Below are 23,083 nucleotides of genomic sequence, written 5' to 3'. Positions count from 1 at the left end.
CCCATTGATTTGGTCCAGACTGAAGCTCCCATGAAAATATATCAATGTCTCACGTTACTCACAAATATGTATCTTATATGATATTCTTTGTTCCGTATGCTGGAAATTGGAATTATCTGAGTACCATGTTCTAAACATCTTCTTCTTTTGAAAATTGAAACTACTTATCTGAGCATTGCTTGTTTGAGGAAAGTCAAGTCAAGTGTGATATATATATATATATATATATTTTTTTTTTTTTTCTCTCTTTCTTGTCTTTCTTTTTTCATTCCTTTTTTCTTTTTCTTGTCTATAGGTAAGCTTGTAAGGGTGAAGTATTTCACGGTAGTTTTTTTAACTTTTTGCAAGAAAATTGACATATTCACATCTAAGTTGACATGTCAAAGTGGTTTTAAAAAATGTTGAGGCATTCTCAGCAGCAATCCCTGCTCCAATAACCATAATAATAATTATTTAGTCAATGCTAACTCAAGTTTCATTTTTGACTAAAAAGGCTACTTTTCGTGTATTCATTGTTTGTGATATTGTGTAGTTGATTCTTCAAGAAAATCCGAGGGTCAAGCATTTTGGTATTCAGAGGAAACCATTACCTCTAGAACCATCTGTACTTTTGCGTGAGGCTAACCGCCGAAGGGCTTCTCTCTCTGCTGGGAATTTGTTTGAAATGTTTGATGGTCGCTCAGTTGTTATTGATGGGTAATGTTAATTTAAGAATTAAATTAAATGTAGCGCTATATGTTCTTCGAATAAATTCATAGGGAGAGTGCTATTGCCCAAGCTAGTTGGTTGCTTCCAGTGATTTAACTTTGAATATCCAATGAGCTGTTTCCAATTGCCATGGGAGCAACCAAAACAGCTGGCTTATAGCTATTTCTCTCTTTTAATTGCTCAACAAGTGTTCTATGAAAGTATTTTTGAAAAACGTGGTTTCTACTTTTCTTTCCTTTTTGTGTTTTCCAATTATAATTGTCTTCTTTTGTTGTTGGATTCTGTGAATTCTTTTGAGCTCTTATACAGTTGTTACATACTGACAGCTCAGGTCCAGATGGATCCTTAAAGATGTCCCCATCACCTAAAATAAATACGATTTCCATGTCAAGGACTAATTCTTCACCAGGAAACTTTGAGAGCTCAATAGATCGACCAATGAGACTTTCAGAGATCTACGTTGCTGCTGAACATGCTCTGCGGAACACAATTTCTAATCCTGATTTATGGAAATCATTGTCTTCTGTAAAGGAGTTTGAGGTATTTAAAATAGCGGACTCTAATATATTAAGTTTCTTCTTAGAAAATGCTTAAGATACAATACTATTAACATTTGACACATACTTCTGTATTCCAATCTCAGTTGTTTAAGATTAGATTTAGTTTCTCTTGGAAGTGAAATTGTTTCAAAAGTGCTGGATTAATTTCTATCACTACCTCTTATTGAAGATCCTGCATCATTTTATTTTCCCAAAAAATTTGGGAGTTTCCGTTCTTTACATACTCTTTAACTGAGGGTTACAACTAAAATTCATTGTTAACCCCAAGGGTAAGAACTTGGCCCTGGTTCCTCAGGAAGCATCAGGTCTAAGGTTCGAATCCTCTTGGGTTTTTGGGTATTGTGTTAATTTTAAATACATTGATTGTTGAATGTTTCTCTCTCTTTTTCTCATTTTTATGCAATCCTGGATTTTTTCTTGTCAGGAAAAATATTTGGATCTATCAAAGGGCGCTGCTGACAATTTTTATCGTTCATGGTGGAAAAGACATGGTGTTGTCCTTGATGGTGAAATTGCAGCTGTCTGCTATAAGCATGGGAATTATGATCTTGCTGCAAAATCCTATGAGAAGGTATGCGCTCTTTATGCTGGTGAAGGATGGCAGGATTTGTTGGCAGAAGTTCTTCCCAATTTAGCAGAGTGTCAGAAGATGCTTAATGATCAAGCTGGCTACCTGTCATCTTGTGTGAGGTTGCTCTCCCTAGATAAAGGCTTGTTCTTGACCAAGGAACGGCAAGCTTTTCAGTCAGAAGTTGTTCAACTTGCACATAGTGAAATGAAACACCCTGTGCCCCTAGATGTGTCCTCATTGATCACATTTTCTGGCAATCCTGGGCCACCTTTGGAGCTATGTGATGGGGATCCTGGTACCCTATCTGTAACTGTGTGGAGTGGCTTTCCTGATGATATAACTCTTGAATCGCTTAGTCTCACTCTGAATGCTACTTATAATGCCGATGAAGGTGTTAAGGTATTCTTCTTAGTTACAAGTTGTTACCGATATATTTAGCACTCAGCAATTTATGTGATGTGTCTTTAGCATTCCTAATGGCTTGATATTATATCTTATTTTCAGACAATAAGGAGCTCTGAAGCTACTATACTAAAGCCTGGCAGGAACACAATCACCCTTTCCCTACCCCCACAGAAACCGGGTTCCTATGTCTTGGGGGTTCTTACTGGGCAGATTGGTCACTTGAGATTTAGGTCTCATAGTTTTTCCAAAGGGGGACCTGCAGATAGTGATGATTTTATGAGTTATGAGAAGCCAACTAGACCCATCTTAAAGGTATTGTTTCTTTTGTTTAATAGATGAAATGGAATGTTAAGACAATAACAACAGTTGGCATCCTTAGCATACTTTCAGATTGCTATTTTTTCTTGCAGCCTGCATTTTGACTTATGAAGTAGTTTTGTTTCTGAGGAACCAAGTTACATATTCATTGTACCATCTAATAAGGTATTTCCATATTCAGGTGTTCAAACCAAGGTCACTGGTTGATCTTGCTGCAGCTGTTTCATCTGCTTTACTAATGAATGAACCTCAGTGGGTTGGAATAATTATAAAGCCAATTAACTACTCCCTTAGGGATGCTGTCTTGCATATTGACACTGGTCCAGGTTTGAGGATCGAGGAGTCATATATCATTGAAATGGAGAGGTATGCCAAGGAATCACATATTTCAGGTGACTTGGGTTACTCAGATGATGCTAAAAATGATGGCTCTTCTACTGTTACTGAAGAATTACAGCAGCTAACTCTTCAGGATGGTAGAATAGAATTGCCATACTGGGCTAGCAATATAACTTCTGTTTTGTGGATTCCAGTGCGTGCTATTAGTGACAAGTTAGCTAGAGGAACATCCACAGGTTAATAATGATATAAATTTTTGGTGGTTTCTATGTATACATGCATGTGATGTGTAAATTTTTTGTTGCGTTCAACTGCTTAATTGTATGTGACTATGTTTTAGGAGCAGTGTTTCCCCAAAGACAGAGTGTTGTAGATGGATTGAGAACAATAGCTCTGAAACTTGAATTTGGAGTATCACACAACCAGACATTTGAAAGGCAGGATTTTTTTCTTTCATTTTTTCTTTTAGATTCCAATGCAGCTTGATTAATTTTATTTTTGTCCAAACTTATGTGACACATTTGATATTGATTTACAGGACCATAGCTGTGCATTTCACTGATCCTTTCCATGTGAGCACACGTGTTGCAGACAAATGCAATGATGGTACTTTGCTTTTGCAGGTATTCTTTTCAGTAGTGTTTTGCATTTCATCTGCACGCTAATATAATCTCGACTGCATCGTGCAATCGTGTACTGTTGGAGCCAGCTTATTATATTACTTTGGCACAGGCTAGCCCAATGATGTCTAGGTAACTTTAATCGGTCTTTGTGAACTATTGTGTTGAGCATAAATCTCTTAGGCTACACTATGAACTATTGTGTTGAGCATAAATCTCTTAGGCTACACTATGTAATATGAACTGGGTCACTTATGAACTAGCTATCTAGGTTTAGCTGACGCTTACCTCTTGAGCCATGCATAGTTTGAGGTTAAATTGCCAAAATTTTGAATCTAATTTTATAATTTTTTCCTTTGAGACACATTGTTAGAAGAGGAAGCCCTAATTTACTGTGGCAATTTATGGTCCTGTGGAGTTTAACAGTTCAGAGCTTTGCATTCACAATTTTTTTTTTTGTTTTTTTGTGCCTCATGATTTGGGTCATCTTACATCCGAAGTCTTGGATTGGTCCATGCCTCTTTCAGGTGATACTACACTCACAAGTGAAGGCTTCATTGACCATATATGATGCTTGGCTGGATCTTCAAGATGGATTTTCTCACACTAAACATGGTGATGGGAGACCAACATCCGCCTACTTTCCGCTTCTTGTTTCCCCAACATCGAAAACTGGAATTCTGTTCAGTTTATGCTTGGGGACTACAATCGCTGAAGGTATATCTAATTGGTTTTGTTGTTTTACAGTGATTATCACGTAGTTATATAAGTACATGGAAAGTGTTCTAATTTTATATGGACGTGCAGCTTTGGTCAAAATTTTCCTAACTTCGAGATGTGGACACAAACCTCTATATGTGTGCATGTGTGTATAACCTTAATTACTGGAGAAAGCATCAATTTTAATAAACGTCTTGCAAAGGATTGCATAACACATACAATTCTCTGCACCTTATACTAAATATATAAAGGTGGATGCAATTTTAGGTGTCCAATCTGGGCTTAATTATTGAAAAACATGTTAACTATGGTTAAGAAGAAGTGCCCTTTGTACCATAGGTATTAAGAAATCCTTTAAGAGTTGAACAATTAACTTAATAATAGTATTTTGAGGTGTATCAGAAACACAGCATTTGGATGGCTTGATGCAAAGAATTTGATGAATCCATTTTTTTATGTCACTAGAATGGCATTTTTGTTTCTATCTAATCCAATTAATAGATTTGCTGTCAATTGATTTCAGAATTGATTAGAAATGAAATAACTTATTTATAAATAATTGACAAGGAGAATGGAACTTATGAGAAACTATACTAGAACAAAATGCCCGTCAATTGTTCTATGATTTATTCATAGAAAATTTTGATATAAGTCAAAGCCCAGTTTTAACAACAGCGGATGCAGCTAAAATGAACACAATTGTTTCATTATAGAAACATTTTAAAGTGTGATGGCAAATATAATAATAAAAATAATCTATAACCCCCAAAAGTTCCATTACATGAAGTTTGAAACTTTGATGCAATTTACACCTGCATAAACTGAATACGAGTATAACGTAATAGGTAGTAAAGACTATAGAAAATCATTGAGAACTTTACTTCGCAACAATAGCAGCAACATCAACAGTAGTATGGACATTAAGTTCCTTCCCTCCAGGTCAAACTTCTTTTTTATGTTCATACTTGATATGTCAAAGTTTGATGTACTTTCTTTTTGGTGGGTAAGACAGATGTATGCATAACTTCTTGGCAATACTATTGTATGTTAAGTTAGTTATAAAATATATATATATATATTGCATGTTAAACAGTTGTTGGACATTTGATTTAAGGCCAACTGCAATCAATTGAGTAACTAAAAACCCTCTAAGTTGGGACAACTGCAAGCATTTGAATCCTAGAAATAGCACCCTTCTTTTGTCTAATCTGGTTTCTAGTTGTCAGTTGTATAATTTTGGGGTGCAGGGAAGTAAAACTTAGCAGAATTGATAGCTGTAAAATGAAGAGAATGAAAACGCAAAAAAAGGAAAATTAAAAAGAAAAAATAATGGATATTCACAGCAGAAAAATTGGACTTATCGTAACTAAAAAATTGAAATGTAGAAGGTCGAGACATGGATTTTAAAGTTTGTGTTAATATATCTTCTACCAATACTTGAAGAAGAGCCTGATCTCGTTGCTTGGAATGAGTAGAAATAGTTGGGGAAAAAAAAAAATCTGATAATGTTATGCATTAATCGCAATAACTAACTCAACTCAACAAAACTTTTTGCCAATTATTTGGGTCAGCTACATGAATCCTAATCTGTCATTCTGCTCTAAGGCCATTGCTAAATTACTTCATCAATTGTCTTGTTGCAACAAGTCTTAAATGCTCTGTTACATTTTAAGCAAGCAAAATACTGCACTTGGTTTTACAGATGAAGCAAAGGAGTTGCATCCAGATAGTATATTAAACATCAGATATGGAATTGCTGGTGATAGAAACCTAGGAGCCCATACCCCGGTTGCTGTGGATCCCATCAGACCCGAGGAAGTTACAAATTCTTTGATCTTTAGGAGTGCTCTTGTTTTGCAGCGGCCTGTGCTGGACCCTTGCATGGCGGTTGGTTTTCTTCCTCTTCCCTCAAGTGGTCTCAGAGTTGGCCAGCTTGTTACCATGAAGTGGAGAGTTGAAAGGTTAAAGGATTTTCAGGAAAATGAAGTTCCTGAAAACAATGTAAGTGATGATAACCTTTTACCTTCTTTTTAAATGCTCCAACTAAAATGTCAGACTTTGGATTGTGGAATTCTTTTTTCAATCTTGATTAACAAGAGTATTATCCTGTCAAATTGAGACTGTATATTTACCATGAAAGAGTCCATTCACCCCAATCCAAGTTGGTGTCGTATTATGGAAAGGAAGTTTCCCTAGATGATGTTTGATGAAATTGAAAATTTTAAGAGCTAAATTTTAAGGGCTTACATTTTAAGTGCCTCTTAACCTATTATTATAAGTGGTATCTAGATCACATTATCAAAGGTATCAAGTCGAATAAGCACTTAAATATGGTAAATTAAGTTATCAAAACAACACCTTAGTCGTCTAAATGAAAATACACGGTTGATGAAATAATATACACTTAACCTTTTCCCGGGGAAATGGCTGAAGTATTCTTAAGTTGATGTCATCTCTTTGCAATAAAGTACTTTTATTCTCATGCTTGGCAACTGATCTTTTACCATTGTATCGAGCAATAGACCTTTTGTTCAAATAAGGCTAAAAGTTAGGCTTTTTAGCCAGTCTGCCTCTTCCACCTTCTTCAATTATTGGGAACCACACTACGTAATGCCAATCAAAATAATTATATTTATTTGGCATAGTCTCTAGATGCTGGGAGAAAAAAATAACAAATTGAACCTCTGTCGAGAATATGCAAAGTTTTATCAGGTATAAATCTTAAGAAATGTCTGAGATCCTACTTCTTGTGTAAAGTAAGCTTTGTGGTGCCTCTTTAAGGCAAATTGCAGCTTCAAGGAATTCCTGTGTACATCTTTTCAATCCTGCGTATTGTTTTCTATTCCTCGTGCAACAGGATGAGGTGTTATATGAAGTCAATGCAAACTCTGAGAATTGGATGATTGCTGGAAGGAAAAGAGGTCATGCTTCAATTTCCACAAAGCAAGGTATCTCAATTTTTTTTAAAAATTTAATTTATCTATTTTTGGGTCTTTGTTCAAGAAATTAAGTTGACATCTTTTTTCGAACCAACCATAGTATGATATATTTTCTTCTACATCATCCTGAAAATCTCTCATAATATGACAGGTTCAAGGATAGTCATTTCAATATTATGTGTGCCGCTGGTGGCGGGATATGTTCGTCCTCCTCAACTGGGCCTGGCCAATGTGGATGATGCAAATATAAGTTGCAACCCTCCCGGACCTCATTTGGTCTGTGTCATGCCTCCAGCTCTCAGCTCCTCTTTCTGCATACCAGCGTGATATACTTGAGGCCATCTTTGATTTAACACACTTTACAGGTGGACTTGGTTTCCCATTCCATAAGAAGTTATAGGTATAGAGGTATATTTCAGGTAGCCAATTTTGATCATCTAAGAAATTTGTAAATCTGTATTTTTTCCATAATTGAAAATTAAGAAACTGGGTTTTGAATTTAATTCGGGTTGGTGGTTCTTAGAGTGCTAAACTATGCGGCTGTTGTGTAGTCTCTTGGCTCTTGCAGAATGGACTTCTGGACTAGTACAATAGTGTAGACTGAAAAAATACAAACAGTTTTCTTTCAAAAAAATTTATTTGTAAATGCTGCTGAAGTGCTACGTTGTTGTTCCTTGTAATATTGTGATGTTAGACAAAGGCATCCTTGTCCTTGTAAATTTTGTGGCTTGAATTCTCCTTTATTCAATGATTTCTATGTTTTCTTCGTTTTGTTTTACTTGTATTAACACATTATGCTTACAATTACATTGCCCCTGGAGTGTTTTTTTTTTTTTTTTCGAAAGTTAAATTGCCCCAAGAGTTTGTGATTCTTTCTATAGCTCTTGGAATTTTGATCGACTCTTATTATTATAATAATAACAATATTATTATTTTCCTTTCTTGGGTTGCTCTCGCTTACCGAGCAGAATATATTTCATAAACTGCCTGATGTTCTGGCTGGGGCTCGACCAGTTTTTCAGATTGGGAAACGAGAAAGGCAAGCCAATTTGAGCTCACGCATAAGAAATTTTTACATAATCCTAGTCAATCTGGAGATTCAAGCAAATGTGTTACATTTATTTTATTTTTTGCTTACACATCGAGTTGTGATTGACTGGTACTAAATAGTCTTGAATCATGTAATAATTTTTTCGATATTTTTTCTTCTATGTAATATATATAAATATATAATTTGTAGGTGTACCAACAATCCGAGAGTGGTTAGGTTGGCCGTGGCCGCGAGAGTTGAAAATCTTAGTGCTCATCTTCCGTACATAATACATATGCCCTCAAGATAAAAATATAATGTCGAAGAAGTTTCCTTCCGTAGTCTCTTGTTGACATATGAGGTATTTGAGTGAAGTTTGGTTTGAATGATTAGAATTGTGATTTGTTGACTTTGACGTCAATAGAGAAAAAGGGAGCCATGTCCGACAGAAGTCAACAGTGGAAATAAACATAAAAAAAAGGTCCCACCGAGATTTGAACTCGGGTTACTGGATTCAGAGTCCAATGTCCTAACCACTAGACCATGGGACCTTGATGTAACAAATGCGAAATTTTTGGTATATAATCAAACATTTTATAGTGATAAAGACACTGTTTGGAGACTCGCCGTCAATATGGATTTTAAAGTACACCTTTGCCAAATCTTCAGCGCTCATAGTTACTAAAAGTTGACAATTCTCACAATGTGAAGGTTTTTAATTGCATATTTACAAGTCCAATCCGCTCAAGTAGCACTAGTTTTTTCAGATTTCTTAGTCCAAGACCATTTGCTTACAAACCACTTTGCAGACTCACTATATTTCGAGTTCATCCAGTCAATAAACCAAATACCCACCCACCCAAAATTACACACACTCGAAAGTGATGGTGTCTTCACCATCTCTTTGAAGGTAGCACTAATTCTCATTCACACACCGGATGAAATGCCAAGATATAAATAAGTTAGAAACTAAATCCACCCTTAAATGACTAGTAATTTCTTGAAATTCATGTTTTCACTTTCGATAATAAACCAGTAAGACCATTACTTAGCCTAATAGCGTGTCAGGAGGATCTAAATACTGTCCTGCATATATATATATTGTAATGCATGGTGACTTATTCCCCAACATGCTCATTCATTCTCCCAACCGTGTCTCTTTCAAGATTTGTGGGATGCCAACCCCTCAACAACCAAACCCTATAATTTATTCAACTGATTGATACTCATAAAACCTAATTTTCCTCCATGGTCACAATTCAAATCATTGTCAACTCCTAATTAAAATGGGAGAAATTTTTGTGTAACGCATGGTACCAAATTATATAGTAAACACTAGCTAAAAAACATGTCATATTTTGTTTAATAATAGAAAATAATTATTCAATGTGGATACTATAGTGTTGGTTATTTAAGCCTACTAACAGAATTAGTAGTACTGTTTTACCAATCAAATCCCTCATGTAGGTTTTTATTTTATTTTTATTTTTATTTTTTTTATCAAGAGCTCATTCAGCCAATTCCGGGACATTTTACACACTTTAAATGGATTTCAAAAGGATTAATGTTACAAAGAATCACTCATGAGTGTTCATCACAAGGATCCACTTGTAACGTTTTTCATATATATATTCTAAATTCAAAATAATAAAAATCTGATCCATTTTTGTTCGCACCAAAAAAAAAAAAAAAAGTGATTTGTTGCATTACTATATATATAAATATAAAGTATGATTTCTCTCTCATTGCTTCTTCCATTGTTTGGGCTTTTTTTTGCAATTGTTTGGGCTTCTTTTTGCTTTCTCTTGAAGATGGTGGGTGATGTCAATTAAAATCCAATCCTATATTCTACAATTTGAAAAGCCACATAACGAAGAGATGATCTAATAAATCTTTGTTGGAAAAAAAAAAAAAAAAAAAAAAAATTTTAAAAAAAAACATAAATAAATCTCTGGCTCAGAATTTAATTCCCAAAGCTAACATTTTCCCCACTTCACTGTGGTTGCTTCCGTCAAAGATGTATTAGGATTGCGACTTCTCAACAACCAAACTGTACCTTTGAGGTCCATGATTTAAACCCCTCACTTGTTAATTCCATAATTTCATACATCCTAAATAATAATAATAATAATAATAATAATCACTACTTCTCCTAATAAATACAATTTTCATATCATCATATTATTATTAATCCATTACTGCTACTTCAAAGCTTTTTATTAACAGCATCAGTATATATATATATATATATTAATATATAATATATATTGTGATCTTAATCTATCAAACAAAGCATCTGGTTCGGCTTCGTCTCCCCAGATTTCAACATTTCAGATTTTAAAAAAAAAAAAAAAATAGTATAATCACTATATTATCCCCATATTGAGTTAAATATGAGTCTTTTTCACTCTCCACAGATGTTGTGGCATCTCCAGTCCAATCTGACTTCCCATGGGCCCACCATGTGCTGACTGGGCTTCCGGAATGATACTATGTGACTGCTCACCATGAACGCCGTTACACGCTCCGACACTCTCACATCCTCCATCCTCAATTCTTGCAACCTCTTCACGTATTCCGGCACGTGCACTAGGTCCCACACCACCCCGACCCCGCCGGGCTTCAACACCCTCGCCATCTCACCCAACACCCTCATCCTCTCCGCCGCCGCCTCCACCGTCCGATGACCGAACTCCTTCCCCACCGTGTGGAGGAACATCGACGACACCACCACGTCGAAGTAGTTGTCCGAGAACGGGAGCCTACGCGCGTCACCCTCCCGGCACGTGACGTACTCCTGTACTCCTTCAATCCCGGCCGTCCGTAGTGTTGAGACCGTGGTTTTCCTGCGGTCGAGCCCGACGACCCGACCCGAACTGCCTTCCTTCTTCAGCTGCATCGCCACCGCATTGAGGAGGATGCCGCGGCCGCAGCCCACGTCCAGGGCGTGCTTGACCGTGGACCAGTCGTTGACCACGCCGACCATGCGCTGCGCCATTTCCCACTGGAGGGAGACGGAGGAGTAGAAGATGTTGCCGGCTGCGAAGAAGAGGCAGACGGCGGAGAGCGCGGTGACGGAGCCGGTGAATCCGGCGGCGAAGCGGGAGGCTCCGCCGGGGAGGGAGGGGAAGAAAGACTCGACGAAGGCGCAGATTGGGCCGAAGTACAGGAGGAAGAGTACGGAGAGAGAGGAGAAGGTGATCGCGTACATTAGGAGGAAGATTGGAGTGTGCCAATCATCCATTCCGTAGATTGCGTAGATCTGTGTCCAATCTCTCCCTGTTTTCCCCATTTTTTTCGACTGAAAATATCTGATCTGAGAACAGAGTTCAAGCTCGGAAGTGCCGGAGTTCGACTTTTGCTTCTGATCGACTCCAAATCCTGCATTCAAAATACATAAACCAATAAGAACACACTAAGATCTAGTACAAGTTTAAATTTAGAAGAAATTGAAGTTGATATTGAGAAATTTAAGTAACAAATCTAAGATTTGAGAGAGAGAGAGTGATTGTAACACACTTGCACTTAAAACGTTCACGTAGCAAAAAAAAATCTTCACACAATCTTTGAGTTACTGAAAACTTGAAGATTTTGAAGAATGATCCGCTTTTTGATGAAACAAAAATCTGCAATTTCAAAAAACTTAGCCGTCAGTAAACAGTTCTCTCTGCGCAGAAACAGAGCCAAGTACTAACTTTCCCCTGAATATACTGAAGAAAAAACAGTACTAATTTTGGTTTCAGTTTCTCAGCAACCAAATAGAGCACGGTATGAGATCTAATTGGAAAGTTGGGAAAAAAGAAAATTTTGATTCTGAAATTTGCCAGTAAGTGAAAGTACAAAAGAATACTGATAAAATAGAAAACATAAACATACCAGTGACGACGAGTGTGGAGTGCTATGAGTTACGATACATCAGATCCGTGAATGCAGAGAATACATCGGAAATCATAGAGAGACAAGATGATGGAAAGTGGAGCAGATTGATAGAAAAAAGTAGCATCCAAATCACGCTACAATAAGAACACCGCCGAGGTGAGAACGGAAGACCATATGGCTCATAACATGCCAGTTTTCTCGAAAATCAACAGTTGTTCAGAAGAAGTAACGGAAAGAGAGAGAGAGAGAGACGACGACGATGATGATCTCATTCATTATTTGGTACGTTCACGCGGTTTTGATATGATTCTTGGAGAGAGAAAACCAAGTGGTGGTGTGGTGTTTTATGGTAGATAAAGCGCATTAAAGTTCTCCATATTATGTGTAGAATCTCCGGCGAGAAAAGCTCCAAACTGGATTCCCAGCAAAACAATACTTTTTCGGAGTTTTCTCTATCCACCGGTGGAGAGTGGCCGAGTGTGAGAGAATTATTGAAAGATGTATATATATATATATATATATATATATATATATATATATGTAGAGAGAGAGAATGTAAGAGAATGTGGAGAGAGAGAGAGAGAGAGAGAGAGAGAGAGTGTTTGGCAGTTCTGCTATGGTATACGGAGTATATGGTAGAAGAAAAAATTTAAAGTTCGGTGAATTTGGTAAGCTTTCTTTAATTAGATTAAATTGGGTCTTAAGTGGAATTTAAACTACCTAAATAAAAAAGTATCAAAAAAACCAATGGCTTGGCGAATAAGTGGGCTTTGAGCTTTGAAGTTTCCATTTATTCCTTGTGGGTTATTGATGAGTGATGACATTAGAAAACCAATGGTTAGATCTGTCTGGTGGAGATATAGAATTTTTCACTAAAGTTCCTTAAAACCATTCTGAAAATACAACAATTACTTGCAATTTCAACCCTAATTATTATTATAATAATTATTAAAAATAAAAATAATAAAATAAAATAAAATTTACTTCCAATTCCTACTTTTTACATTGAAAGACAAATTAATTCTAAATTTTTTCTTTAAAACTAAAGAAGTCCTACTTTTAAATTTAAATTTTATTTTATTTTTTTTCATTTTAATACTACTAAATCTTTCATTTATACCTATAAATCCTATATTGTTATGTTCTAAAAGTATCTTAAACATGTCTGTTCATGTCCAAGCCATGTCTAATGAGACTAATTAAGGAAAATATTTCAAATTCCAATATACTCTTAACTGTTGTCAAATGTGTCTCTTGGTAGATCACTTAAATCCAAATTTTTTGATTGAAAAAATAATTCTACAAGAGTGTACAGTGGATTAGTCTACTAAGTATCAAATAGACTAAAACTATCTAATAATTTTTCGAAGAACGCAATCCTAAAAAAATGTGTACTTTCTAGTATATTTTTGTTTGTCAATATTTATATTCGACAAACACATATAGTCACGGATGGATCTACCCCCTCCCCCATTCCTAAATAGCAACAAATAGGCTTTTAGGCTTTTAATATCACAATAACAGATAGTGTGTGTAATTTTCTCTCCAAGTATCTATGAGGCGCATGTCCAACCATTAAAAGAACACCATTTCATTATTTTTGTTGGGATAAATGAAAAATCAATTTTTCCAAGAACATGGTTGGAGTTTGCAATTCTAAGCATTTGTGAAATTGTGACAAGTCCTTAATGGGCTCACATGACATTTCACTTTCAAAATATAATTCAAAAACCAAACACAATAATAAAAACATAAAAACTTTTTTGAAACCAAGAAAGATGGTCCTTTGATTTTGAAAGTTACCAAAGTGTGATGGACAATCTCCGCAAATCAAGGGATTGTCTATTAATTGTAATATATATTAAACCCGACCGGTGTTTGAACAAACCATCTCTCTTTTCTTTTCTTTTTTCTTATATATATATATATTTTTTTTCTTTTCTTAACACTGCACTGAATTGGTCGTTTTCATCATTTAAATCACTTTTGAAATTTTCCACTGCATGGATGGACCTCCTCTCCTCCGTCCAGTTACATAACTAGCCTTGACTTTGATTAAATTAAAGCATTAATAATCTTCACAGACGGTCACTTTTGTCAACACGCTTGTGTTCTAATGACGAATCTACCCCCTCCTCTTTTGAATTGGGGCTTCCTATTAGAAGGGTGTTTTGGTCATATAAGCAAAGGGCACTTTTGTGAAATGGTGCTAATGGAATTGTTAATTAGAAACTAATGAAAGAATATGCTTGATTTTCAAATGAAAGTAAGTTGGTGCCTGCCAGAGGAGGAAGACGCGGTAAAGGATGAATGGGTCCGCCGGGTGATGCAGGCACGACTTTGGCCGCTTTGACGGTGCGCACAAATCGCATAGGTAGCATCAAATTGAAGACGACTAGGTCTACTCTAATTTAAAGAAAATTAATGGGGTTTGTGGACTTTTACTTCTAATGACATAGAATTGCTTCAAAATGTTTTGATTCTGTACTTGTTTCCAACTTGACATCAATCTTTCTCACCATCCAATCACATTTGCCATTTTTGTCCGCTTAGTTGGCTAACTAGTTCCATCTTAACACTTAACATCACAAGTGTCCTTGTAAGCATCTATTTGAAAGATAGTAATTTAGGGTCGGTGTATTACACGATTTGTTTTTATCGGGTATACTAGTAATGAACAGTTAAAAATATGCATTTAGTAACTACTGTTTGTCAAAATGTTTGATAAAAAATCAAAACACCAATTTGATGTTTTTATATGTTTCCGCACTGCAAGGTTTGATATTTTAAACGATGAATGGTATATTTTTTTTCTTTAAAAAAAATTCTTAAATGATATTTTTAAACTAATCATTATATTTTTCAAACTTGTAATACTTTTTTTAACAGGATGTGTTTTCATATTATGGATGTTACTAAACATGTTCTTGATTATTATTCAAAATATTTATTTTGTTTCGGATTAAAACAATATCCCAAATGTGCCATTAGAGTTCGAAAGTCGAATAATTTCAACTGATTTATCAGAATGATAGTTGACAACATCATAATGTTATTAATATTCAAAACGTCAAAATAACATCAACCATACCCATATAAAATTAATCGAATTTATTGAAACTTTCCATTTTCAGGGTATTTGAACGTTGAAAGACATGTAATTAGACATGTTATATAAGTATATGTTTTGCCACAACACCAACCAAAGGGTTTGTATATTGGTTTTATTTGATTTTGAGTCGTTAGGATTGAGTTCATGTGTATACGTAACCGACAATTGAATGAGCAAATATGAAGAAATCAGAATAGCATGTGCTGGGTACTAAAAGACTACCTAAACGGTTGATATCCTAAGATGGACCATTTCGTTGACTTGCATTAACTAATCTCTTCTGAATTTGTATGAGTTAGTAAATATAATAGGGTCAAATTAGGGACAGTCTATATATAAATATATGTATTAAATTAATGTATTGAAATCATCAATGTCTGAATGCAACTATGCAAGCCAGTCGTTAACAGATAGATTGATTTGTGGCCTCCGGCATCTTGTATGACAAAAACAATGTTTGAGAAAAGTTATAACGAGGTGCACCTCATTGTAACACTCATGGTCTCTTCCTTTTTATTTTATGTACAAATTTTGAGAGCCACGTTACCATTTAAATGATAATAATATGATGATTATATAGTCAAATTTTATAGGGTAAAATTTATTTAATCTCCGCCAAGTTTGTTTGAATCAAATTAGATTTTCTCGAATTTGTATATCTTCAGTCAGTCTCTGCTTTTTTTGCCACACATCTTCTCTCCCTTCGTGTAAGGGTCAAAATGGTCAGAAATGTTTTTTTGTTGCATCATTAAAAAAATAATTTAACATGCCCCAATTGCTCTCCTCCTCCCCTCTAATTTAATTTAACACTTCTTTCCTCATTCCTTTCTTTAACACTACCATGAACACGAATATGAGATAAGAATATCACGCTATACGGATATATTAACACGCCAAATTGTCTTTTTACTAACTTTTATGTCGAGGGAAAAGTCTTCAAGGGACTGGTTCGCAGGATTTTTCCTGAAAAGCCATGTCAAGTGCAATGGACTGGAGTGGGCTATGGACTATTGGACAGCAGCCCAGAGGAATGGTTGACAAAATCCAAACTTCTAGGCCATCTAAATTTAAGCCAAGCCCATAACCTGAAAATTCAAGATAGGCCTGTATTAGTCCAATACCTTTTTTTCTTTTTTCTTTTTTTTTTTTCTTTTTTTTTTCTTTTTTCCTTCCCAGTATTAGTCGCAACTTAATCGAACGATAGTGATGTGAAATGATAATTCTTTCGATTTTACAGTTTTAGATTTGAATTTACCTCTCTCAAATTGGATAAGCTCAAGCTATGAAACATTTCAACATCATAAGCTAAATAATAAAAAGGAAAATTTTGTTTAAAAGATATATATATATATATATATATAAGAAAATAAGTTAAAAGTGAGGGAATATATGGCATTGGCATGGAGGGAGAGAGCTTCACTCTTTCCTTTCACCATGCAAATCATAAGAAAAAAACACATTGCAGTATTGCACCAATCCTTGTGCATCTCCAGTCCATTTCTTCAAGAAAATAATCATGCATATTCATTTTCTTTACAATAATTATTTTTTTGTACAAATAATTAACTTTCTAGCACTTTATTTACTATTTATCTTAAATGGCTAAATGCTATACATGCCGACTTATTCAGCCAATTTTCTGAACATCCTACTTGTAATATATCTAATGGTAAAAAAAGCCTTCAACTTACACCTCAAATATCAATATATATATATATATATATATATATATATATATATATATATATATATAATTTTTTTTTTTTTGCATTCATTATATTAGTTGAACCCACTTGAAAAATCAGCCTACCAACTAATTTATATATATATATATATATATATTATATATCAATCTCCATTCATAATGCATTTAAAAAAAAAAAAAAAATCCACTACAGTCCTTTCTCAAGCCTATTACCCAATGGTGCAAGTCATATTTGCACACTTAATGGAAATCAGAGGAAACGAGACCCGAAATTTAGAAGGACTTATAAGTCATTTTCCATGCACCATCCAAGAAAGACTTTAGAAGTCAACCCAATCTGGTCTTCTTTTTTCTTTTCTTTTTTGTTTAAATACAGTATGGTATGTTTTTTGAGCTTAGTCGCTCCATTTTTTCATTCGATATACCAAATCCGCTTTTCTCAGGTACACACTATCTTTGTCCTCCCGAAATTTTGGACATTGAACTTTATTAATTTTCTCTGATTGCTTTAGTGTTTTTAGTCTTGTGTCTGAAAATTCTGTTTTGTTTTCTCGTCACATTTATGTATATATCAGTACTACATTAATTATTTGAGTTGCTTGCTTCTTCTGTTTAATATTTCTGTTTCTGTAGGAGAAATTTATAAGAGATCGATTAGTTGACCGTTGGACAGTTTTTAGTTTGAACCTTCTTGTGAAAGAAAGTGAGAATTCAATTTTTGAATCAATACTTTTGTCAGTTTTGAATTGAGAACTTGCAAAATAAAAATTGTGGGTATAAATTTCTTGTATTGATATAAGAAAAAAGGTCATTTCTTTGAGGATGTTGATAATATTAGCTAAAATTATGATTTTAAACTATTTTTAATTAGGGCTTACAAATTTAAAGAGAATGGGAAAAAACCTTGGCTTACTTGATACATGGGTAATCAGAAGAATTGGATCTTAAAAACAACTAAAGAATTTTGATCTACTTGCCTAATTTAGTTTGTCTGTTAAGTTGGAATTGCTATTAAATCATTATGGAATGAAATGAAGAATGTCAGTTTTGATGTAATAGAATAAATTGAAACCTATCAATTGAACATGTTAAGCTCTTCCTCATCATTACTCCATTACTTGCTTGGTTTTGTTAATTATTATTATTATTTTTCTTTTGGTATTAAATATTTGAAAATATCAACAGCATTCCTTTCTCGCTGTTATTGCTTGACATGTTATATTATAGTAGTAATTAGTCTCATACATTTTTGTACTTATTCCACATTGATCGGAGACAAGGCCTTCTATATCAGTCTTTGCTAGGCACATTATTAGGTTAATGAGTTAGGATATTATGCACAATTGAAAGTGAATGTCCTTGTGTGCTTGTGTGTATGTGCATGAGTGTTTGCTGGTTTTCTTTTCGATTGTGTTGCCTCTTCTCTCCGTTTATATGATACTGATACAGACACTAGCCCTTAGATTTTTCTCTCTTCTTTGTCCTTTCTTAGATCTCTCTAGTTCTACTGTGAAAACTTGGATAATAAGCTAATTAGCTATAAAGTTTTCATGTTATTTGTTGTCAATTATGTTATTCTGGAATTTATGCTGCTAATTCAGTGATCTGTCAAGGAATTGTCTCCATTGGGCACACAACGTGATACATGACACAACCCTAAATTCTTTTAGATTTTCTTCTGTCCATTTAATTCACTCTTGTAGTTTTTATCATATCTTCATTACAAAATAAAAGTGATGAAAATAAGATGGATAATAAATTAATAAGCACCCATTAGGTCTGTGGGGGCCAATTCCCCCGCTGAAATTATAAAAAAAAATATTCACTATTGCCCCCACAACATTTTTTTGTTAAAACCCGCCCCTCTCACATACTTTGGGTCCATCCCTGATAATAAGTTAGTGTTTCATTGAAAGCTTGTTGTAGATATGGTGGGAGGAGGTCATCACATGTTAAAAACAAACATTTATATTGGATATAAGGTCCCATATTTTATCTTATGAATTTTTAAGAATATTTGGTTTTAATTCTTTTTCTTTCCTTTTTTTTTTTTTTCGTTCTCTTGTTTTTCTTTTTGTTTAGAATGATTATCAAGTGTTCTAATTTCATTTGCTTCATGTGGGTTATATGCATATTTCTAGGATTTTTGTTGTAAAAACACATGAAAGACATAGGAATCTTTGAACTAGATCTAAAGTTTGTAATCCCGAACAAGTTCAAATAGATAACCTCCATTTAATGCTTTTGGAGTTGATTGGAAAAGCCAAGTATTTTGATAATTCTGCTATTTATTTCTAAACAATGAATATGCCCATTTTTCTTCAAAAGTGTTACTAAAGAGGTGCAATGTGAATCTTCTTCAACCGAGAGCGTATTTTGATTTTTATTGTATATCTCTTATTTCCCCTGTACGAAAATTTTCACTTGCTCTAAAAATAAAGTGCAATGTCAATTTTAGACCAAATTGAACTATAAAACTATTAACTGCAGGGATATGCTTTGTGCTTTAAATCACATCTTTGCTTATTCTTTTTCATGTATATATGAATATTGATATATATATTCCTAGCAGCATAATCTTCTATCATCGATGCATCTATTTGAATGCAGTCCATTGGAAGCTCTTTCATTGTTATTCATGTTACTTCATGGATAATTTATTTTATATACTTGCTTTAATTTCCTCTTCTTGTGGTAGAATATGGGTTGTTTATAAATTTATTTTTCTTCCTATATACACGAGGATGAGGTGGTCAGATTGCTGATATCGAAAATTTGTTATTTTTTGTATTAGGTAATGCAATGTGGATGGAACTGTTGACTTTGGCAATTGGTACTGTTATTCTGAAAGTACAGTTCGCGGCGTCACTATGGAACAAAATCGAACTTCTCAAGAATGTATGGACATTCGTTAATGAGTGTCCTGAGTGGCTATATTATCACAATCACCTTACTGAAAAGGTGCAAGCTCTTGAAGCAAAGATGGTGGCCTTGGGCTGTCGGGAGTATGATGTTAGAACAGAAGTGGAAAATACAGTGCTCCAAACAGGATATCAAGGAAAGGAAGAAGTTAGGAATTGGTTGGGGAATGTACAAGCTAAAAAAGCAGAAGTGGAAAACATTTCTGGGGAATTTCAAAGAGGTAATTTTTTCTCCTACATATGGTTCGGAGGTCGTGTGGAAAAGCATATACGAGAGGTAGAAGGGCTTTCCAAGCAAGGAAGATTTCCCGAGGGTCTTCTAATTGAAGCACCTCAGAGGAGGCGGGTGGAATTGTTGACAACACCATTGGTGGGTGATGTTACACCAAAAAGACATCTGGAAAATGTTTGGGAAAGCTTGATGGATGAGCAGGTATTAAGGATTGTTGTTGTTGGAGTAGCAGGAGTTGGAAAAACATTCATCATGTCACATGTACAGAATCGACTATTGGAAGATAACAGTACTTTTAAATATGTTTATTGGGTGACTGTATCACGAGAGTGTGACATTCATGAATTGCAGAATGACATTGCAAAAGAAGTAGGAATTGATGTTTCGAACGAGAGGGATAAAACGAAAAGGGCAGCCAGGTTACACAGAGCGCTTAAAGATAGAAAGAAAAGCGTGCTCATATTAGACGATGTTCGGAAACAAGTTTCCCTAATTGAGGTAGGAATCCCGACTGAAAGGGATGTATGCAAACTGATTGTAACTACTCGTTCATCAGAGGTGTGTCGAAGGATGGGCGGCCGGGATACTAATACCATCACAATGGAGCCTCTACAAGATGAAGAAGCAGAGATGTTGTTCATGGAAAAACTTCAGCCGAACAGCCCACTTGCCCCGGAATTATTGAGCATTGCAAAGATGATTGTCAAAGAATGTGGTGGTTTGCCAGGTACTATTATCACTGAGGCTGAGAAATTGATGGGAATCTATGACATTAACGAGTGGAGGAACGCTTTAAATGAAATTCGAAATTTAAAGAATTGACACTTGCTATTTAGCAACTGTGATTTTGTTGTAAACTTTTGGAAAATGGAACTTGTAGCATTGATCACTATATTGTTGTTGTATATCATTCTTGCTGGCTAGATCATTCAGGAGTGGAGTTTTACCGTCTTCTATTGCTGGTTGATTGGAAAAAATGTGTTCAGATGTTTGGTAATCTGAAATTACTTACACAGGAAGTGAAATGCACCTTTTTTAGAGCAAGTTCCCAATAAAATCAGTACAAAAACTTCTCAGAATTGGTGATTCCTACTCAATTTTGAGGGTTAGACTCGTCACTGTATTCTACTCCGTTTCTCTGACTCCTCTATGGTTGAGGATTCTTAAAAAAAAAAAAAAAAAAAAAATTAAAGAAAAATGGCCGAATTAGTCAAATCAGGGCATTATATATGTACAAATGCACACACATTAAACTAATGTATTGAAATTATCAATGTCTGAATACAAGGCAGTCCTAAAAAAGAGATTGATAATTCTATATCGTATGTAGGGGTGGCCTGCGGTTTGGGTCAGGTTTGGACGTGTCAAAATTAGTTTGGTTGTAATCCATATTCAACTCATTACTCATTTGTAATGAGTTAAATATGTGTTGGGTCAAAATTGATCAGGTCAACTCATCATGACCCACCAACCTATTTTCAGAAAGAAAAATAGTTATTATTTTGGATAATATCATTATTATAATTTTTTTTAGTCGTAAAATAAAATAATATAAATTTAAAGAATTTTCAAAATAAATTAAATTTTTATCCATCTAAAAAAAACTATAATAATGATATTATTCAAAATAATAACATTTCTCTTTCTGAAAATGGGTTGGTGAAATCATTTATTAAGCTTTTTATAGAATAAATAATTAAATAAATAAATCTGGTATTCATGTATATATAATACACATAAATATGTTGTACATATGTTGTGGATGTAGCAGAGCAATCTTATAATACTACAAAGAATTTTAGAGAGAGAAAGAGGGTGATGAGAGAGAATGTTAAAGAGAATTTTAGAAAGAGGGTGATGAGAGAGAAAATTTGGGATTGTGTGAGAGAATTTTAGAGAAGAAGAAGAGGTGAATTTAAGTCAAATAGATGATAAAAAATTATCTCTTATAATGGATGAAATATGAGTTAAAATGGGTGACCCATATTCAACCCTCTATAAAAATAAATTGAACATAAATCACTCATTTTAACCTATATTTTAAAATAATTTATTCATATCTATTTTTAAATCACTCTTTAACCTATATTTTAAAATGGTTTATTCATATCTATTTTTAAGGGAAAATTACATATAAATGGAGTCAAAGTTCCATATTTACTTAGAGGCTGAGTCAAAGTTCCATATTTCTCTAAAATGGATTGCTGAGGTGGCACATGGTTTTTTACTGTTTAGAAATTGTGGTGCCTAAAATACCCTTCCGCGAAGGTACTACTTTTTCTTCGAAGGTACTACTTTTTTGAACTGAAGGTACTACTTTTTGGCGTCCAGGTACCATGTTTTTTAAACACCCGCGAAGGTACTACTTTTTCTCCGAAGGTACTACTTTTTTGAACTGAAGGTACTACTTTTTTGTTAGGGAAGGGCATTTTAGGCACCACAATTTTTTAAACAGTAGAAAATCATGTGCCACCTCAGCAATCCATTTTAGAGAAATATGGAATTTTGACTCATTCTCTAAGTAAATATAGAACTTTGACTCCATTTATATGTAATTTTCCCTATTTTTAAACAAACGAATACAGACAGGGGTAGGTCAGGACCCATTTTGACACCCTGCTCGTACCACACGCGTGGTGTTTCGTCTCTCTTAAATCGCGTGAAAGATAAAAGGAAATACACAAGATGATAATAATAAAATAAATCCAAATTGCTTAACGACTTGACGCGACGACCTTCACATAAAAGAATATATATATATTGACTTGACGAATACTTTGAGCAATGTGAAGGAAGGTTTCAGTAACTTTCTGAGCCCCTTCTTTTTTGTTCATCTAAAACCTCATTATATAAAGGAATATCTATATACACACTAACTTACATCAAGAAGTAAAAGGAGGAGAGCAAGAAGAAGCAGGAGGAAGAAAAAACACAGGTATATCTTCGCCTTGTGAATATTTGTATGCTATAATTGGGTATGCATTCTTGTTTTGTCAGTACATTTCAAAGAAATGCTTGAAAACT

At 34.5% G+C, this 23,083-nt stretch overlaps 3 protein-coding genes and 1 non-coding gene across 6 annotated transcripts; 2 read left to right on the top strand and 2 right to left on the bottom strand.

Annotated features, from left to right (window-relative positions):
• The first annotated feature begins 509 nt into the window (after positions 1-509).
• On the top strand, positions 510-7,946 carry LOC132291015 (trafficking protein particle complex II-specific subunit 130 homolog). Of its 2 annotated transcripts, none has more exons than XM_059790184.1 (11): positions 510-696; positions 1,035-1,248; positions 1,693-2,238; positions 2,344-2,556; positions 2,744-3,137; positions 3,248-3,338; positions 3,440-3,524; positions 4,049-4,238; positions 5,944-6,242; positions 7,099-7,189; positions 7,332-7,946. In XM_059790184.1, the coding sequence occupies exons 1-11, from the start codon at positions 665-667 to the stop codon at positions 7,505-7,507; spliced, it is 2,331 nt and encodes a 776-aa protein (XP_059646167.1). In that variant the 5' UTR covers positions 510-664; the 3' UTR covers positions 7,508-7,946. The 2 variants fall into 2 exon arrangements, with proteins under 2 accessions (XP_059646167.1, XP_059646166.1); XM_059790183.1 differs by having other exon boundaries at positions 3,242-3,338.
• Positions 7,947-8,689: 743 nt separating this feature from the next.
• On the bottom strand, positions 8,690-8,761 carry TRNAQ-CUG (transfer RNA glutamine (anticodon CUG)). The gene has a single exon. It is a non-coding gene; the product is annotated as a tRNA-Gln (tRNA).
• Positions 8,762-10,150: 1,389 nt separating this feature from the next.
• Positions 10,151-12,683, bottom strand: LOC132291016 (uncharacterized). 2 transcript variants are annotated; one of them, XM_059790185.1, is made up of 3 exons: positions 12,087-12,682; positions 11,730-11,836; positions 10,151-11,591 (listed from the first exon to the last, which is right to left on the bottom strand). In XM_059790185.1, exon 3 carries the CDS (start codon positions 11,500-11,502, stop codon positions 10,615-10,617), a length of 888 nt encoding a protein of 295 aa, XP_059646168.1. In that variant the 5' UTR covers positions 11,503-11,591; positions 11,730-11,836; positions 12,087-12,682; the 3' UTR covers positions 10,151-10,614. The 2 variants fall into 2 exon arrangements, with proteins under 2 accessions (XP_059646168.1, XP_059646169.1); XM_059790186.1 differs by lacking the exon at positions 11,730-11,836 and having other exon boundaries at positions 12,087-12,683.
• A 4,585-nt stretch (positions 12,684-17,268) lies between these two features.
• LOC132291017 (disease resistance protein RFL1-like) lies at positions 17,269-21,056 on the top strand. Its single transcript, XM_059790187.1, has 2 exons — positions 17,269-17,349; positions 19,701-21,056. The coding sequence occupies exons 1-2, from the start codon at positions 17,289-17,291 to the stop codon at positions 20,879-20,881; spliced, it is 1,242 nt and encodes a 413-aa protein (XP_059646170.1). The 5' UTR covers positions 17,269-17,288; the 3' UTR covers positions 20,882-21,056.
• The last annotated feature ends 2,027 nt before the right edge of the window (positions 21,057-23,083 follow it).

This window comes from Cornus florida, unplaced genomic scaffold, assembly GCF_030987335.1.
Source record: "Cornus florida cultivar Cherokee Brave unplaced genomic scaffold, ASM3098733v1 CherokeeBrave_3.0.0_Hap2_scaffold_294, whole genome shotgun sequence".
NCBI classification, from domain to species: Eukaryota; Viridiplantae; Streptophyta; class Magnoliopsida; order Cornales; family Cornaceae; genus Cornus; species Cornus florida.
The sequence above is the reverse complement of the archived record's forward strand: the minus strand, read 5'-3'. Positions and strand labels throughout refer to the sequence as shown.

Excerpts from the sequence above, each read along its gene's own strand:
- LOC132291015 (XM_059790183.1), top strand. The coding sequence starts at position 665 with ATGTTTGATGGTCGCTCAGTTGTTATTGATGG. Across the intron at positions 1,249-1,692 it reads CTTCTGTAAAGGAGTTTGAG|GAAAAATATTTGGATCTATC; the intron begins GTATTTAAAATA and ends TTTTCTTGTCAG. Across the intron at positions 2,239-2,343 it reads ATGCCGATGAAGGTGTTAAG|ACAATAAGGAGCTCTGAAGC; the intron begins GTATTCTTCTTA and ends TCTTATTTTCAG.
- LOC132291016 (XM_059790186.1), bottom strand. The coding sequence starts at position 11,502 with ATGGGGAAAACAGGGAGAGATTGGACACAGATCTACGCAATCTACGGA.
- LOC132291017 (XM_059790187.1), top strand. The coding sequence starts at position 17,289 with ATGTTTTTTGAGCTTAGTCGCTCCATTTTTTCATTCGATATACCAAAT. Across the intron at positions 17,350-19,700 it reads ACCAAATCCGCTTTTCTCAG|GTAATGCAATGTGGATGGAA; the intron begins GTACACACTATC and ends TTTTTGTATTAG.